This window comes from Orcinus orca, chromosome 3, assembly GCF_937001465.1.
Source record: "Orcinus orca chromosome 3, mOrcOrc1.1, whole genome shotgun sequence".
Classification (NCBI taxonomy): domain Eukaryota; kingdom Metazoa; phylum Chordata; class Mammalia; order Artiodactyla; family Delphinidae; genus Orcinus; species Orcinus orca.
The window spans coordinates 102560508-102580796 of record NC_064561.1 but is presented as its reverse complement, the minus strand read 5'-3'; the positions used below and the strand labels follow the sequence as shown (position 1 = coordinate 102580796).

General features: G+C 36.0%; 1 protein-coding gene across 1 annotated transcript in view; it reads right to left on the bottom strand.

Annotated features, from left to right (window-relative positions):
* The window catches only part of SLCO6A1 (solute carrier organic anion transporter family member 6A1), a 98428-nt gene that overhangs the window by 27412 nt on the left and 50727 nt on the right, over positions 1-20289 (bottom strand). Inside the window, exon 9 of the mRNA XM_004281328.1 lies at positions 17449-17644. Within this exon, the coding sequence (XP_004281376.1) occupies positions 17449-17644 (196 nt within the window). The remainder of the gene's footprint in view (positions 1-17448; positions 17645-20289) is intronic.

Here is a 20289-nt window from a genome sequence, read left to right as displayed (position 1 = left end):
AAGATATCAATGAGATCAATGAAATATGATTATTTAAATAATTTTAACAGATTTAGGTACAACAGATATACAATAAACTGTACATTTTTAAAGCATACAATCTGCATACACTTGTGAAACCATCACTGCAATCATGTTAACAAACATAATCATCACCCCCAATAGTTCCCTCATGCTCCTTTGTAATTCCTCCACCTCCTGGCATCTGCTGGTCTACTTTCTGAAACTGTTCATTAGTTGGAATTTCATAGTGCACTAGGTGCATTTTCTTTGTCTGGCTTCTTTCATGCAGCTGGTCTTTACATGGTCTTTGTATGGTCATATGCTTCCATGTCTCTTGGATAAATATTAAGGAGTAGAATGTTTGGATCATATGGTAGGTGTTCATTTAACTTTTTAAGAAACTGTCAAACAGTTTTCCAAAGTGATTGTGCTATTTTGCATTCTCACAAGCAGTGTGTAAGATTTCAATTGCTTCCTATATTCCTTGTCAACACTGGGAATAGTCAGTCTTTTTAATTTTAGACATTCTAACAAGGATACAGTAACTTCATATTGTGGTTTTTAATACGTATTTCCCTAATGACTGATGCTGGACATCTTTCCATGTGCTTATTTTCCATCTGTTTCTATTATTTGGTTAAATATCTGTTTAAATCTTTTGCCCATTTTTGTGGATATTACTAAGCATTCAAAGTTCTTTATATGTTCTAGAAACCAAGTTCTTTGTTAGATATATGATTTTCAAATATCTTCTCAGTCTATGGCTTGTTTCTGCATTACCTTAATTGGATCTTTCAAAGAGCAGATGCTTTTTATTTTAATGAAGACCAATTTATCAATATATTTCTTTATGTATCACATATTTGGTGTCATAACCAAGAAATCTTTGCTGAACCCAAGTTCACATAAATTTTCCTCATATTCCTGGAATTTTATATTTCACAATTACATCTACAATCCATTTTGAATTAATTATTTACATGGTATAAGATATGGATCAAAGTTTGTTTAAATACAGATATCTAATTGTTCCAGCATCATTTGTTAAAATGACTGTATGTTCTCTGCTAAATTGCATATGCACCCTATCAAAAATTAATTATCTATATATGTGTGTGCTTACTTTTGGACTCTCCATTCTGTTCCACTGACTTATTGGTCTATATTTACACCAGTACTACTTTCTTGATTATTGTAGCTTTATAATGAGTCTTGAAATCAAATAGCATTAGTCCTCCACCTTTGTTCTTTAGAATTGTTTGTGGTTTTTCTACATCCTTTGCATAACTATATGAATTTAAAAGTCATTTTTCCAGTATCTAAAACAGAAAGCTTGCTGGGATTTTGATTGTGATTACATCAAATACATACATCAATTTGGGGAGGATTAACATTCTAAAGATCCTGAGTTTTGTAACCCACAAATATGGGATATCTCTTCATTTAAAAATGTAGGTTTTAATTACTGTCAGCAATGTTTTACAGTAATCAGTGCAAAGGGATTTTACATCTTTATCATATTTATCCTTAAGAATTTTTTTTCTTGATACTATTGTTAATGGTATTGTTGTTTAATATCAATTTCAACTTGTTTGTAGGTAGTATATAAAATGCCATAGAATCTTATATATTAATCTTTTCTTCTACAGTATTTCTTTTTGTTTGATAGTATTGTTAACATTATTTTTTAAAGTTCTTTCCAGAATTTATTGAGATATAATTGACACAGCACTGTATAAGTTTAAGATATACAGTATAATTATTAGACTTACATACATCATGAAATGATTATCACAATAAGTTTAGTGAACATCCATCATCTCACATCAATACAAAACTAAAGAGAAAAAAATTTTCCCTTGTAATGAAACTCTTAGAGTTTACCCTCTTAACAACTTTCATATATGACATACAGCAGTATTAATTATATTTGTCATGTTGTACATCACTTCCCTAGTACTTATTTACTTTATAACTGGTAGTTTGTGCATTTCAACTGCCTTCATTTAATTCCCGATCCCTTAACCCTTTGCCTTTGTTAACCATAAATCTAATCTCTTTCTCTATGAGTGAGTTAGTTGGTTGGTTGGTTGGTTTTAACATCTTTACTGGTGTATAATTGCTTTACAATGGTGTGTTAGTTTCTGCTTTATAACAAAGTCAACCAGCTATACATATACATATAACCCCATATCTCCTCACTTTTGTGTCTCCCTCCCAACCTCCCTATCCCACCCCTCTTGGTGGTCACAAAGCACTGAGATAATCTCCCTGTGCTATGTGCCTGCTTCCCATTAGCTATTAATTTTGGTAGTGTATATATGTCCATGCCACTCTCTCACTTCATCCCAGTTTACCCTTCTCCCTCCCCATGTCCTCAAGTCCACTCTCTACGTCTGTGTCTTTATTCCTGTCCTTCCCCTAGGTTTGTCAGAACCATTTTTATTTTTTAGACTCCATATATATGTGTTAGCATACAGTATTTGTTTTTCTCTTTCTGACTTACTTCACTGTGTATGACAGATTCTAGGTCCATCCACATCACGACAAATAACTCAGTTTCATTTCTTTTTATGGCTGAGTAATAATCCATTGCTTATATGTGCCACATCTTCTTTATCCATTCATCTGTCAATGGACACTTAGGTTGCTTCCATGTCCTGGCTATTGTAAATAGTGCTGCAGTGAACATTGCGGTGCATAACTTTTTGAATTATGGATTTCTCAGGGTATATGTCCGAAGTGGGATTGCTGGGTCGTATGGTAGTTCTGTATTTAGTTTTTTAAGGAACCTCCATACTGTTCTCCATAGTGGCTTTATCAATTTACATTCCCACCAACAGTGCAAGAGGGTCCCTTTTCTCCACACCCTCTCCACCATTTATTGTTTGTAGATTTTTTGATGATGCCCATTCTAACTGGTGTGAGGTGATACCTCATTGTAGTTTTGATTTGCATTTCTCTAATGATTAGTGATGTTGAGCATCCTTTCATGTGTTTGTTGGCGATCTGTATGTCTTCTTTGGAGAAATGTCTATTTAGGTCTTTTGCCCATTTTTGGATTGGGTTGTTTGCTTTTCTGATATTGAGCTTCATGAGCTGCTTGTAAATTTTGGAGATTAATCCTTTCTCAGTTGCTTCATTTGCATATATTTACTCCCATTCTGAGGGTTGTCTTTTTGTCTTGTTTATGATTTCCTTTGCTGTGCAAAAGCTTTTAAGTTTCATTATGTCCCATTTGTTTTTGTTTTTATTTCCATTTCTCTAGGAGCTGGGTCAAAAAGGATCTTCCTGTGATTTATGTCATAGAGTGTTCTGCCTATGTTTTCCTCTAAGAGTTTGATAGTGTCTGGCCTTACATTTAGGTCTTTAATCCATTTTGAGTTTATCTTTGTGTATGGTGTTCTAATTTCATACTTTTACATGTACCTGTCCAGTTTTCCCAGCACCACTTATTGAAGAGACTGTCTTTTCTCCAATGTATATTCTTGCCCCCTTTATCAAAAACAAGGTGACCATATGTGTGTGGGTTTACCTCTGGGCTTTCTATCCTGTTCCATTGATCTATATTTCTGTTTTCATGCCAGTACCATACTATCTTGATTACTGTAGCTTTGTAGTGTATTATGAGGTCTGGGAGCCTGATTCTTCCATCTCCGTTTTTCTTTCTCAAGGTTGCTTTGGCTAGTCAGGGTCTTTTGTGTTTCCTTACAAATTGTGAAATTTTTTGTTCTAGTTCTGTGAAAAATGCCACTGGTAGTTTGATAGGGATTGCATTGAATCTGTAGATTGGGTAGTATAGATATTTTCACAGTGTTGATTCTTCCAGTCAAGAACTTGGTATATCTCTCCATCTGTTTGTATCATCCTTAATTGGTTTGTTTGTTTTTGAAGTATAATTGACCTACAAGACTGTTAGTTCCTGTTACATAGCATAGTGATTTGGTGTTTCTGTACATTTCAAACTTATCACCACAGTAAGTCTAGTTACAATATATCACCACACAAAGATATTACATAGTTATTTTTATACTCCCCACACTGCACATTTCATATCCATGACTCACTTATTTTGCAACTGAAAGTTTGTATCTCTTAAACTCCCTCACCTATTTAATTCCTCCCCGCAACTCCCTCCTTTCCAGCAAGCCCTTGTTTGTTCTCTGTATCTACAGCTCTGTTTCTGTTTTTTATACTTATTCACTTGTTTTTTAGATTCCACATATAAGTGAAATCATACAGTATTTGTCTTTCTCTGTCTGACATATTTAACTTAGCATGATACTCTCTAGTTCCAACCTTGTTGCAAATTGCAAGATTTCATTATTATTTGTGACTGAGTAATATTCCATTGTATGTATATTACATCTTTTTTATCCATTCATCTATTGATGGGCACTTGGGTTATATCTTGGCTATTGTAAATAATGCTGCAATAATTACAGGGGTGCATATATCTTTTCTAATTAGTGCTTTTCTTCTCTTCGGGTAAATACCCAGGAGTGGAATTTGTATGTATTCTTCGTATGTTTTGGATATTAACCCCTTATCAGACATATCCTTTGCAAATATCTTCTCCCATTCAGTAGGCCTTTTTGTTTTGTTGATGCTTTCCTTTACTGAACAAAACCTGTTTAGTCTGATGTAGTCCCATTTATTTTTGTTTTTGTTTCCTTTGCCTGAGGAGACATCTAAAAATATTACTAAAACTGATGTCAAAGAGTGGACTGCCTATGTTTTCTTCCAGTAGTTTTATGGTTTCAGGTCTTACATTTGTCTTTAATACATTTTGAATTTATTTTTCTGCACGGTGTGAGAAAGTAGTCCAGCTTGATTCTTTTGCATGTAGCAGCCCAGTTTTCCCAACACCATTTGTTGAAGAAGCTGTTTTTTGCCCCATTGTATATGTCTCTTTTATTGTAGCTTAATTGCCCATATAAGAGTGGTTTCATTTCCATTGATCTATGTGTCTGTTTTTGTGCCTGTACTATACTGTTTTGATGACTGTAGCTTGGTAGTTTAGTTTGAAATCAGGGGAGCATGATTTCTTCTTTCATAAGATTGTTTGGCTGTTAGGGGTCTTCTCTGTTTCCATACAAATTTTAGCATTAGTTATTCTAGTTCTGTGAAAAATGCCATTGGTATTTTTAGGGATTGCATTGACTCTGAAGCTTGCCTTGGGTAGTATGATCATTTTAACAATATTAATTCTTCCATCCATGAACATGGTTTATCTTTCCATCTGCATGTGTTGTCTTCTATTTCTTTCATCAGTGTCTTATAGTCTTCTGAGTACAAGTCCTTTACCTTCTTACATTTATTTCTAGGTATTTTGTTTTTTGTAATGCATTTGTAAATAGGACTGTTTTCTTAATTACTCTTTCTGATACTATGGTGTTATTGTACTGAAATGCAACAGAGTTCTGTGTATTAATTTTGCATCCTGGAACATTACTGAATTCATTGATAAACTCTAGTAGTTTTTGTATTCTTTCAGTCACTCTATATCTTTTGATTGGAGTATTTAGTGTATTTACATTTAAAGTAATTATTGATAGGTACGTACTTTTTGCCGTTTTGTTACATGTTTGGTTTTTTTTTTTTTTTAAACATTTTTATTGGAGTATAATTGCTTTACAATGGTGTTTCAGTTTCTGGTTTATAACAAAGTGAATCAGTTATACATATACATATATACCCATACCTCCTCCCACTTTCACCTCCCTCCCAACCTACCTATCCCAAATTTCTACCTGGTCACAAAGCCTCGAGTTAATCACCCTGTGCTATGCTACTGCTTCCCACTAGCTATCCATTTTACACTTCGTAGTGTATATATATCCATATATACACTACCACTCACTCACTTTGTCCCAGCTCACCCCTACCTCTACCCATGACCTCAAGTCAATTCTCTAGTTCTGTGTCTTTATTCCCGGCTTGCCTCTAGGTTCATAATGACTTTTTTTTCTTTTTTAGAATCCATATATATGTGTTAGCATATGGCATTTGTTTTTCTCTTTCTGACTTACTTCACTCTGTTATGATAGACTCTAGGTCCATCCACCTCACTACAAATAACTCAATTTCGTTTCTTTTTATGGCTGAGTAATATGCCATTGTATATATGTGCAACATCTCCTTTATCCATTCACCTGTTGATGGACACTTAGGTTGTTTGCATGTCCTGGCTACTGTAAATAGAGCTGCACTGAACAGTGTGGTACATGACTTTTTGAATTATGGTTTTCTCAGGGTATATGCCCAGTAGTGGGATTGCTGGGTCGTATGGTAGTTCTATTTTTAGTTTTTTAAGGAACCTCCATACTGTTCTCCATAGTGGCAGCATCAATTTACATTCCCACCAACAGTGCAAGAGGGTTCCCTTTTCTCCACACCATCTCCACAATTTATTGTTTGTAGATTTTTTGATGATGCCCATTCTGACTGGTGTGAGATGATACTGCATTGTAGTTTTGTTCTGCATTCCTCTAATGAATAATGATGTTGAGCATTCTTTCATGTGTTTGTTGGCAGTCTGTATATCTTCTTTGGAGACATGTCTATTTAGGTCTTCTGCCCATTTTTGTATTGGGTTGTTTGCTTTTTTGTTATTGAGCTGCTTATAAATTTTGGAGATTTATCCTTTGTCAGTTGCTTCATTTGCAAATATTTTCTCCCATTCTGAGGGTTGTCTTTTGGTCTTGTTTATGGTTTCCTTTGCTGTGCAAAAGTTTGAAATTTCATTAGGTCCCATTTGTTTTCTTTTCATTTCCATTTCTCTAGGAGGTGGATCAAAAAGGATCTTGCTGTGATTTATGTCATAGAGTGTTCTGCCTATGTTATCCTCTAAGAGTTTGATAGTTTCTGGACTTACCTTTAGGTCTTTAATCTATTTTGATTTTATTTTTGTGTATGGTGTTAGGGAGTGTTCTAATTTCATTCTTTTACATGTAGTATCCAGTTTTCCCAGAATCACTTACTGAAGAGGCTGTCTTTCCTCCATTGTATATTCTCGCCTCCTTCATCAAAGATAAGGTGACCATACGTGTGTGGGTTTAACTCTGGGCTTTCTATCCTATTCCATTGATCTATATTTCTGTTTTTGTGCCAGTACCATACTGTCTTGATTACTGTAGCTTTGTAGTATAGTCTGAAGTCAGGGAGCCTGATTCCTCCACCTCTGTTTTTCTTTCTCAAGATTGCTTTGGCTATTCGGGGTCTTTTGTGTTTCTATACAAATTGTGAAATGTTTTGTTCTCGTTCTGTGAAAAATACCAGTGGTAGCTTGATAGGGATTGCATTGAATCTGTAGATTGCTTTGGGTAGTAGAGTCATTTTCACAATGTTGATTCTTCCAATCCAAGAACATGGTATATCTCTCCATCTATTTGTATCACCTTTAATTTCTTTCATCAGAGTCTTATAATTTTCTGCATACAGGTCTATTGTCTCCTTAGGTAGGTTAACCCCTAGATATTTTATTCTTTTAATTGCAATGGTAAATGCGAGAGTTTTTTTGATTTCACTTTCAAATTTTTCATCATTAGTGTATAGGAATGCCAGAGACTTCTGTGCATTAATTTTGTACCCTGCAACTTTACCAAATTCATTTGATTAGCTCGAGTAGTTTTCTGGTAGCATCTTTAGGATTCTCTATGTATAGTATCATGTCATCTGCAAACAGTGACAGCTTTACTTCTTCTTTTCCGATTTGGATTCCTTTTATTTCCTTTTTTTCTCCAATTGCTGTGGCTAAAACTTCCAAAACTATGTTGAATAAGAGTGGTGAGAGTGGGCAACCTTGTCTTTTTCCAGATCTTAGTGGAAATGCTTTCAGTTTTTCAGCATTGAGGACGATGTTGGCTGTGGGTTTGTTATATATGGCCTTTATTATGTTGAGGAAAGTTCCCTTTATGCCTACTTTCTGGAGGGTTTTTTATCATAAACGGCTGTTGAATTTTGTCGAAAGATTTCTCTGCACCTATTGAGATGATCATATGGGTTTTCTCCTTTAATTTGTTAATATGGTGTATCACGTTGATTGATTTCCGTATATTGAAGAATCCTTGCATTCCTGGAATAAACCCCACTTGATCATGGTGTATGATCCTTTTAATGTGCTGTTGGATTCTGTTTGCTAGTATTTTGTTGAGGATTTTTGCATCTATGTTCATCAGTGATATTGGCCTGTAGTTTTCTTTCTTTGTGACATCCTTGTCTGGTTTTGGTATCAAGGTGATGGTGGCCTCATAGAATGAGTTTGGGAGTGTTCCTCCCTGTGCTGTATTTTGGAAGAGTTTGAGAAGAATAGGTGTTAGCTCTTCTCGAAATGTTTGATAGAATTCGCCTGTGAAGCCATTTGGTGCTGAGCTTTTGTTTGTTGGAAGATTTTAAATCACAGTTTCAATATCAGTGCTTGTGATTGGTCTGTTCATATTTTCTATTTCTTCCTGATTCAGTCTTGCCAGGTTTTGCATTTCTAAGAATTTGTCCATTTCTTCTAGGTTGTCCAATTATTGGCATAGAGTTCCTTGTAGTAATCTCTCATGATCTTTTTTATGTCTGCAGTGTCAGTTGTTACTTCTCCTTTTTCTTTTCTAATTCTATTGAGTCTTCTCCCTTTTTTTCTTGATGAGTCTGGCTAATGGTTTATCAATTTTGTTTATCTTTTCAAAGAACCAGCTTTTAGTTTTATTGATCTTTGCCATCGTTTCCTTCATTTCTTTTTCATTTATTTCTGATCTGATTTTTATGATTTCTTTCCTTCTGCTAACTTTGGGGTTTCTTTGTTCTTCTTTCTCTAATTGCTTTAGGTGCAAGGTTAGGTTGTTTATTCGAGATGTTTCCTGTTTCTTAAGGTAGGATTGTATTGCTATAAACTTCCCTCTTAGAACTGCTTTTGCTGCATCACATGGGTTTTCAGTCATCGTCTTTTCATTGTCATTTGTTTCAAGGTATTTTTTGATTTCCTCTTTGATTTCTTCAGTGGTCTCTTGGTTATTAATAGTGTATTGTTTAGCCTCCAGGTGTTCGTATTTTTTTACAGATTTTTTTCCTGTAATTTATATCTAGTCTCACAGCGCTGTGGTCAGAAAAGACACTTGATACAATTTCAATTTTCTTAAATTTACCAAGGCTTGATTTGTGACCCAAGTATTGATCTCTCCTGGAGAATGTTCCATGAGCACTTGAGAAGAAAGTGTATTCTGTTGTTTTTGGATAGAATGTCCTATAAATATCACTTCAGTCCATTTTGTTTAATGTATCATTTAAAGCTTGTGTTTCCTTATTCATTTTCATTTTGGATGATCTGTCCATTGGTGAAAGTGGGGTGTTAAAGTCCCCTATGATTGTGTTACTGTCGATTTCTCCTTTCATGGCTGTTAGAATCTGCCTTATGTATTGAGGTCCTCCTATGTTGGGTGCATAAATGTTTACAGTTGCTCTATCTTCTTCTTGGATTGATCCCTTGATCATTATGTAGTGTCCTTCTTTGTCTCTTGTAATAGTCTTTGTTTTAAACTCCATTTTGTGTGACATGAGAATTGCTACTCCAGCTTTCTTTTGATTTCCATTTGTATGGAATATCTTTTTTCATCCCCTCACTTTCAGTCTGTATGTGTCCCTAGGTCTGAAGTGAGTCTCTTGTAGACAGCATATATACGGGTCTTGTTTTTGTATCCATTCAGCCAGTCTATGTCTTTTGCTTGGAGCATTTCATCCATTTACATTTAAGGTAATTATCGATATGTATGTTCCTATTACCATTTTCTTAATTGTTTTGGGTTTGTTATTGTAGGTCTTTTCCTTCTCTTGTGTTTCCTACCTAGAGTAGTTCCTTTACATGTGTTGTAAAGCTGGTGTAGTTGTGCTGAATTCCCTTAGTCTTGTTTGTCTGTAAAAGTTTTAACTTCTCCATTGAATCTTAATGAGATCCCTGCTGGGTAATGTTGGTTGTAGATTTTTCTCCTTCACCACTTTAAATATGTCCTGCCACTCCCTTCTGGCTTGCAGAGTTTCTGCTGAAAGATCAGCTGTTAACCTTATGGGGATTCCCTTGTATGTTATTCGTTGTTTTTCCCTTGCTGCTTTTAATATTTTCTCTTTGTATTTAACTTCTGATAGCTTGATTAGTATGTGTCTTGGTGTGTTTCTCCTTGGATTTATCCTGTATGGGACTCTCTGTGATTCCTGAACTTAACTATTTCCTTTCCCGTATTAGGGAAGTTTTCAACTATAATCTCTTCAAATATTTTCACAGTCCCTTTCTTTTTCTCTTCCTCTGGGACCCCTATAATTCGAATGTTGGTGCATTTAATATTGTCCCCGAGGTCTCTGAGACTCTCCTCAATTCTTTTCATTCTTTTTTCTTTATTCTGCTCTGCAGTATTTATTTCCACTATTTTATCTTCCATGTCACTTATGCATTCTTTTGCCTCAGTTATTCTGCTGTTGATTCCTTCTAGAGAATTTTTAATATAATTTATTGTGTTGTTCATGATTGTTTGCTCTTTAGTTCTTCTAAGTCCTTGTTAAACGTTTCTTGTGTTTTCTCTATTCTATTTCCAGAATTGTGAATCATCTTTACTATCATTATTCTGAATCCATTGTTTTTTGTGGCTTTCCCCAGTGGCTAAGGTTGGTTCAGTGGGTTGTGTAGGTTTCCTCGTTGACAGCACTAGTGTCTGTGTTCTGGTGGATGAGGCTAGATCTTGTCTTTCTTGTGGGTAGGTCCACGTTTGGTGGTGTGTTTTGGGGTATCTGTGACCTTATTATGATTTCAGGCAGCCTCTGTGCTAATGGATGGGGTTGTGTTCCTCTCTTACTAGTTGTTTGACATAGGGTGTCCAGCAGTGAAGCTTGCTGGTCATTGATTAGAGCTGGGCCTTGGCATTGAGATGGAGATATCTTGGAGATTTTCGCCGTTTGATATTATGTGGAGCTGGGAGGTCTCAGGTCAACCAATGTTTGAACTTGGGTCTCCCACCTCAGAGGCAAAGCCCTGACACCTGGCTGGAGCACCAAGAGTGTGTCATCCACACAGTTCAGAATAAAAAGGAGAAGAAAAAGAAAGGAAGAAGATTAAAAAAATTTAAAAGTTATTAAAATAGAAAACAAAAAATAATTATTAAAAAATTTTTTAAGTAAAGTTAAAAAAAGGAAAGAAAGAACAACCAAACCAAAACACAAATCCACCAATGATAACAAGCACTGAAAGTTATACTAAAAAAAATAAAATAAAAGGACAGACAGAACCCTAGGACAAATGGTAAAAGCAAAGCTATACAGGCAAAATCTCACACAGAAGCATATGCATACACCCTCACGAAAAGAGAACAAGGGAAAAAAATATATCTATCTATCTATCTATCTATATATCGTTGCTCCCAAAGTCCGCCTCCTCAATTTGGGATGATTCGTTGTCTATTCAGGTATTCCACAGATGCAGGGTAAATCAAGTTGACTGTGGAGATTTAATCCGCTGCTCCCGAGGCTGCTGGGAGAGATTTCCCTTTCTCTTCTTTGTTCGCATAGCTCCTGGGATTCAGCTTTGGGTTTGGCCCTGCCTCTGCGTGTAGGTCGCCTGAAGGCATCTGTTCTTTGCTCAGACAGGACAGGGTTAAAGGAGAAGCTGATTAGGGGACTCTGGCTCACTCAGGCTGGGGTGAGGGATGTGTAGGGAATGCAGGGCGAGCCTGCGGTGGCAGAGGCCAGCATGACCTTGCACCAGCCTGAGGCGCGCCGTCTGTTCACCCGGGGAAGTTGTCCCTGGAGCACAGGACCCTGGCAGTGGCAGGCTGCACAGACTCCCAGGATGGGAGGTGTGGATAGTGACCTGTGCTTGCACACAGGCTTCTTGGTGGCTGCAGCAGCAGCCTTAGTGTCTAATGCCCGTCTCTGGGGTCCGTGCTGATACCCACAGCTCACGCCCGTCTCTGGAGCTCCTTTTATCAGCACTCTTAATGTCCTCTCCTCACACACCAGGAAACAAAGAGGCAAGAAAAAGTCTCTTGCCTCTTCGCCAGTTCCAGACCTTTTCCTGGACTCCCTCCCGGGTGGCTGGGGTGCACTAGCCCCCTTCAGGCCGTGTTCACGCAGCCAACCCCAATCCTCTCCCTGCGATCCGACTGAAGCCCGAACCTCAGCTCCCAGTCCCGGCCCGCACCAGCGGGTGAGCAGACAAACCTCTCAGGCTGGTGAATGCTGGTTGGCACTGATCCTGTGTGCTGGAATCTCTCTGCTTTGCCCTCCGCACCCCTGCTGCTGCTCTCTCCTCTGCGGCTCTGAAGCTTCCCCCCCTCCACCAACCGCAGTCTCCGCCCGTGAAGGGGCTTCCTAGTGTGTGGAAACCTTTCCTCCTTCACAGCTCCCTTCCACTGGTGCAGGTCCCGTCCGTATTCTTTTGTCTCTGTTTTTTCTTTTTTCTTTTGTCCTACACAGGTACATGGGGAGTTTCTTGCCTTTTGGGAGGTCTGAGATCTTCTCCCAGCATTCAGTAGGTGTTCTGTAGGAGTTGTTCCACACGTAGATGTATTTCTGATGTTTTTGTGGGGAGGAAGGTGATCTCCACGTCTTCTTCTTCTGCCATCTTGAAGCTCCTCCCTGGGGGTTGTTTTTATAGGCGTTTTCTTTTTCCTTTCTCTTCCTTTGTTCTCTTCCCTTATGATTTGATGACTATCTTTAATGTTATGTCTCGATTCCTTTTTTTACTCAGTGTGTAATAGATTTTTTATTTGTAGTTACCGTGATGTAGGTACACACACACACACACACACACACACACACATCATTTTAAGTTAGTTATCTAAGTTCAAACACATTTTAACAATCCTGCATTTTTGCTCCACCCACGTCTCCTGTTTTTGACCTAGTTTACATCTTTTTGTGTGTCCTTTAACTACTTATTGTAGATAGATATAATTTTACTACTTCTGTCTTTTAGTCTTCATACTAACTTTATATGTGGTTGATTTACTGTCTTTCCTTCATATTGCTGTTACCAATGAGCTTTTTCCTTCTATAATTTTCATGTTTGTAGTAATGGCCTTTTCTTTTTCAGTCAGAGAAGTCCTTTTAATATTTCTTGTAAAGCTGGTTTGGTTGTGCTGAAGAATTTTAGCTTTTGCTTCTCTTTTTCTGCAGTATGCGGGCCTCTCACTGTTGTGGCCTCTCCCGTTGCAGAGCACAGGCTCCGGACGTGCAGGTTCAGCAGCCATGGCTCACGGGCCCAGCCACTCCGCGGCATGTGGGATCTTTCCCGGACTGGGGCACGAACCCGTGTCCCCTGCATTGGCAGGCGGACTCTCAACCACTGCGCCACCAGGGAAGCCCTTATCTAACTTTTTATCTCTCCATCAAATCTGAATAAAAGGCTTGCTTGGTAGAGTATTCTTGTTTATAAGTTTTTTCCCTTTCATCACTTTAAATACATTATGACACTCCCTTCTGGACTACAGAGTTTCTGCTGAAAAGTCAGTTGATAGCCTTATGGGAATTAACAATATTATTTTTAATATTGATTTCTGCATTTGTAGTTAGCATATAGAAATACCATAGATTATTGTAGGTTGATTTGATCTTACAAACTTGCTAAACTCATTTTATTAGTTAGAGTGTTTTTTGGATTTTCTATATAGACAATGGTGTTTACTTCAAATAAACACAGTTTTGCTTCTACTTTTGCTACTGCAATGTCTTTTGTTTATTTTTCTTACATTATTGTATGGCTAGAACCTTTAGAACAATGTTAATATAGAAATATTAAAAACAGATATCCTTGTATTCCTGGTTAGTCAATGTTTCATCGTCTTAGTCTGCTCAAGCCACTATAATAAAATATCATAGATTGTGTGGCTTAAACAACAGACATTTATCTCTCACTGTTCTGGAAGCTATGTCCAGGTCAAGGTGCAGGCAGCTTTGGTGTCTGGTGTGGGCTGTCTTCCTGGATTGCAGAACATCACCTTCCTCATTGTTATCCTCACACAGTCAATAGAGGGAAAGCTTTGGCCTCTTCCTCCTCTTAGAAGGACATTAATCCCATCATGGGGTGTCCACCCTCATGATCTTACCTAACCCTAATTATCTCTTAAAGGTTCCATCTCATAATACTATCATATTGGGGATTAGGGCTTCAACATATGAATCTGGAAGGAAGGGGAAACACAAACATTCAGTCTATAATCATCACTAAGTATGATGTTAGCTGTACATTTTCATAGAATCCCTTCCATTATTAGTTTTGTACTTGATCAGGAATAGATGTTGCACTTTATCAAGCATTTTTGACATCTATTGAGATTATAAATTTTTTTCATTTTTAGTTTATTTATATGGTAGATTATGTATCAATCGATTTTTAAACTATTAAACTATCCTTGTATCTCTATATGAATCTTGTTTGATCATAATTTAGTTTCCTTTTAATATACTATTTGATTCCATTTATTAAAGTTCTGTTAAGAATTTTTGCATCTATACTCATGAGTGATATAGGTCTATAGTTTTCCTTTCTTACAATGTCTTGGTCTGGTTTTGAGATCAGGATAATGCAGGTCTCATAGAATGAGTTAGGGAGTAACCATTCCTTTTCAATTTTCTAGAAGAATTTGTATAAGAACAGATTTTTTAAAATGTTTGGTAGAATTCCCCAATGAAAACATTTGGGCCTGGAGTTTTCTTTGTGGGAAAGTGTTTAACTACAAATTTGATTTATTTGCTAGATACAAAAATTAGCTATTTCTTCTTAAGTGAGTTTTTGTCTTTCAAAGGTTTTACCCATTTCATGATAGTTGTTAAATTTATGGGCATAAAGTTGTTCATAATATTAACCTATTACCTTTTTATATGAGTAGAACCTATACTAAAAACAGATCTCTAACTTCTGATTTTGGTAATTTTCTCTCTGTAGTGGTTTAGCAATTTCATCAATTTTCTCAAAATAACACCTGCGATTTTACTGATTTTTTCCATTGTTTTTCTCATTTCTACTCCACTGATTTCTGTTCTGATCTCAACTGCATGCTTTGTTCTACTTAATTTACAATCAGTCTGCTTTGATGTTTATAGTTTTTTAAGGTAGAAACAAATGTCACTGGTTTGAGACGTTTTTCTTTTCTAATACAGACTTTTAATGCTATACATTTTGCCCTACATACTGCTTTAACAGCCTCCCACAAATTTTTTAATGTGTGTTTACATTTTCATTCACTTCAAAATATTTTACAATTTCCCTTTAGGAGAAATTATTTGACCCAAAGTTTATATAGAAGGTTTTTTCAGTTTCCAGATATCTGGGGCTTTTTCAGAAATCTTTTTTTATTATTTCTAATTTAATCCCATCATGGTCAGAAATTTTACTTCCATTTTATTATTTGATCCTTTAAATTTACTGAGTTTTGTTTCATAGAATATGGTCTATTTTGGTAAGTATTTTATGCATTCTTTTTTTTGTTTGTCTCTTTGCCGTACACGGGCCTCCCACTGTTGTGGCCTCTCCTGTTGCGGAGCACAGGCTCTGGACACGCAGGCTCAGTGGCCATGACTCACGGGCCCAGCCGCTCCACGGCATGTGGGATCTTCCCGGACTGGGGCACGAACCCGTGTCCCCTGCATTGGCAGGCGGACTCTCAACCACTGCACCATCAGGGAAGCCCCTATTTTAGGCACTCTTGAAAAGAAAGCATATTTTGCTTTGTTACATGACATGTTCTACAAATGTCAATTAGGTCAAGTTGGTTGACAGTGTTATTCAAATCTTTTTTATCATCACTGTTTTTTTTTTTCCCTACTTCTACTAAGAGAGGAATACTGAAATAGCTGACTACACTTGTGAATTTCTACATTTCTCCTTGCAGTGTATAAGTTTTTGCTCCACATATTTTAAAGCTCTTTCATTAGGTTCAGAATCATTTAGGATTGTTATTAATTTTTGATGAATTGGCCAATTTATAGTACATAATGACATTATTTTTTCCTGCTAATATTGTTTGCTCTCAAATCTGCTTGGTCACTGATATGAGCTTTCTTTTGACTACTGTTAACATGTTATATCTTTTCCCATCCTTTTACACATAATCTACTTGTGTCTGTATTTGAAGTGCATTTCTTTCATGCAGCATATAGTCTTGCTTTTTTGAAATTAAACTGAAGATTATCTGCCTTTTAACTGAGATACTACAACCATTTGCATTTAATGTGATTACTAATGTGGTCAGGTTTGAATATATCCTCTTTCTATTTGTTTTCTATTTATTCTCTCTCTTCTTTGTTCTCTTTTTCTACTTTTCTGCCTACTTTGAGATCAGTTTTGGAAAATTCTATTTTAACTCCTGTGTTGGCTTATTAGCTATATTCATTGTTTTTTAGTGGTTGCTTCAGGGTTTACACTATACATTTTGACTTAATACAGGCTACCAACATATGACAGCACTTCATGTAAACCCATATTGCATGTTAATCTGTTTTAAACAATTGTTTTTAAAGAGATTTAAATAAGAAAAAATGATTTACCTAGTTACAATTTCCTTTGCTCTTCTTTGTGTAGTTTATATTTTCATCTGGTATTCTTTTTAATGTCCTAATTTTTGTCTCTTTAGGCTCAAAGGTCAGTCAAAAATCTGTGCCAGTTTTTTGTCATCTTATTAGATGCGTTTTGCCCACTTTGCTGGAATTGCCAGCTTCTTGCCAATGTCCAGAAATAGTAAATATACTCAGGGTAAAATGCAACTGCAGAAGATTGCTTCTCCTCACAAGGTTTGCCTTTCTCCAGGATTTTGGTCTTTAAATTCCTAGTTGCCTAAACAACTGTCTGATGCCTTTAAACACATTTCTAAAATGTTATTCAGCTTTTCTAGGTGTTCTCAGTGGGAGCATTTGTCTGCCATAAGCCACTTCATTGTAGCTCAAGTGTAAGTCTTGTTTTCTATACTTATTTTACTTGCTTAGTCCTTTGGTTTCCAATTCCAGTTCTGTTTCTCTTCTTTAACATCAATCTCTGCCCAGTTCTTTGAATTTTTGCATGTTTAACCTAAAGGAGACATTACTCATGCATACTTTCAGATGTCTTCAGTTCCATTCTTTGATAAGAAGGCAGACACACCAATTCAAAAACAAAGGTAAGACTGGCTTTGTACAGACAGTATGGTCTCCTAGTTGCTACTCACTTTAATACAGATTTCTACTTCTGGGTGCTGATTAATTTCAATATGTTTTTTTTTCTTTAGAATGAATGCATAAGCAGTCATACTACAAGCTATCATTATGATATTTCTGCCTTTAAAGTGAAAGGTGAAACTATGCCTTATGTTTCTTTTACATGTTCAATAATGCCAAGAATGATATGAGCATATTAGGCTTACTGGATAAATAATTATTAATCGACAAACAAATATATTGTTGGGATTAGATGTAAAAATCTCATATATATAAAATTATATTTACCCGCCATAATCTTCAGTGATCCCAGCAAATGGTATTGAATCACAGTGTACAAAAATTACAAATGCAAGGAGTACAAGTGTTACAGCAGATGTAACCATTACAAATCTCATAAGGCCTTTACAAGACATTTGTAACTTGGAAATAATGATACCTCCCAGAATCTGGCCAAGAGCACCTCCTGGAATTAAAACAAGTCCTAAAAGAAAGGAGGAAGAGAAAACACAGTTAAAAATAGCTAAAGATAGTACAGAAATTCATACTTTGAGGTAATCCCCTCTGCTCTAAACATAGAGCAAACATAGATTTAACTAAGAGACCGAGACAAAACTTAAAGGCATGATATTAATAAATACCTGAACAAACCCTGATCCCTAAGAGAAATACAAATTTGTGAGTGGGGCTGAAGCTATAGGCCTAAAGGACCTAGAATAAGAGGCTCCACAAAATGTTTTACAGCAGTTGTGAGAAGAAATACAATAAAAGGCATACCAGAGGAACAACATTTGAAAATTTGTAGCTAAGAATGAGAAATTTCAATAATTAAAGAAATATGGGCTTCCCTGGTGGCGCAGTGGTTGAGAGTCTGCCTGCCGATGCAGGGGACACGGGTTCGTGCCCCGGTCTGGGAAGATCCCACATGCCACAGAGCGGCTGGGCCCGTGAGCCATGGCTGCTGGGCCTGTGCATCCGGAGCCTGTGCTCCACAATGGGAGAGGCCACAACAGTGAGAGGCAAGCGTACCGCAAAAAAAAAAAAAAAAAAAAAAGAAAGAAATATTAGTCCTGGGAATAAAAGTACACTCCAATTACTGAGAAAGAGTAAAAATAAATAAATATTAAATCACATAAGGTAAGGAAACTTCATAACATCAAGATTAAAGTGTAAATTGTAAAAGCTGCCAGAGAGCCTGTAACTTGCAAAAGAATTATAATTATAGCTAATTTTTTAAAAAGATAAAATTAATAACCTAGACCAAACACACATACACAATCCTGAGGAGTGGGGTTAGTAAACTGAAAGTGAGTAGTGAAAATTTCCTAAACCAACCGAGGGGGATAAAATGAATAAAAAATGAGTCCATTGAGAGAGGACAGAATAGTGGGGGGGAAAAAGTAGCAAAAGAGAAGTGTAATAAACAAAATGTACAATTAAAAAGTTAAAAATTACTTAAATATGTCAGAATTTACAATAATGATAAATGGACAAAACAACTATTAAAAAGATAGAGTATCAAATTTGATATTTTTAAAAAAGGAAAGCTTGAAAATAAAGCAGTGAAAATATATGTACCATGAAAATGTAGATCATGAACATGTATATACCTAATGACAATGCATAAAACAAATTATGTAAACACTGCCTAGATTTCAAGAAAATTAAAAATCTATAAACAAAGTGTTCTAACTCAGCTTTCTCAGAGACAGAGACTTAGCTTACAACACTATTAAAGATATGGAAAGTATTAATTGATTTGAACAAGCAGTTATTTTAAAAGAGAAGAGCCTATTTCTACAAACTAAAAATCTCTTTTCAATAATTCATGGCTTAAGTAAAAATACGCTGATGAGAATTAAAAATGCTTAGAACTGAACAATAATACAAATTAAATACATCTAAATGTATGAGATGCTACTAAAAATCTATAACTAACGATACCTCCATTATAACTTGTTAGGAGAACTAAATGAGTTAATATTTAAGTGCTTAGAACAGTGTATAATCACATAGTAAACATTATATGAGTATTTGTTAAAAGGTAGAATTTACAGACAAATTCATTTATTAGAAAGCAAAAAAGTACAAATAGTGTAGTGGTAATGTTTATTAAGAAAATTATGGGAATTGGAAGAGAATCAGAGGGTGAGCAACAAGGCTGCAGTTAAGAAGTCAAGAAGAAGTAAACCACATTTTACCTCATAATCTCAGAAATTAAGGGCAGTAGGTATGACTGAAAGCAAGAGTGAGGTAGACTTAAAAAACAAGAGGATTGGATGGCCGTCTATATAAAATGTTTGATCCCCAATTCCTATCCCTACCCACAATGCCAGAGAACCCTAGGTTTATTCAGTTTGAACCCAACAACTATAGAGTTAAGAAAACCAATTACATCTGTGAGCAGAAAACTGAGAACACAACTCAGCTGAGAAAGTATTGGCTGTCAGGCTTATTGCCTTAGGCAATAAGAAAATACTGGACACTGGGAGTTCAAAAATTAAATAGCTGGGTCCATGAAAGACTACCCTAAAAGGACATAAAACAGTTGAAAATTCAACTGCAAAGCACAGAACTTCCAATAAACTTCTTATGTAAATACTTTATTGGTGTACAGAAAAATATACAAATCAATATTACACATTTGATGAATTTTCAAAGTGAACATAACTACGTAACCACACCCAGGTAAAAAAATCAAACATTACCAGAAGGCCAGAGGCTCTTTCGTGCACCTATAGGATTTTATAAAATATGAATCATAAAGTATGCATACATTATGGCTTCTTTTATTGGACATGATGTTTGAAAAATCCACCCATGTTTTTGTATATAACAATAGTTCATGCCTTCTCATTGCTGAATAGCATTCTAGTATATGCATACAATACAACTTATTTATTCACTGTGATGTTGCAAATTGTGCTGCTACTTTAAAAATTCATGTATATGTCATTTTGTAAATGTTTGCATTCTGTTGGGTATATTCTTAAGAGAAGAACTTATGTTGGGTATATAAGTAGGAGTTGAATTCCTGGGTGAGGGAATATGTATAGGTTCAGATTTTTATGATACTGCCAAACAGATTTATAAAATGATAAACCAATTTACATTCTCACCAGTAGTGGA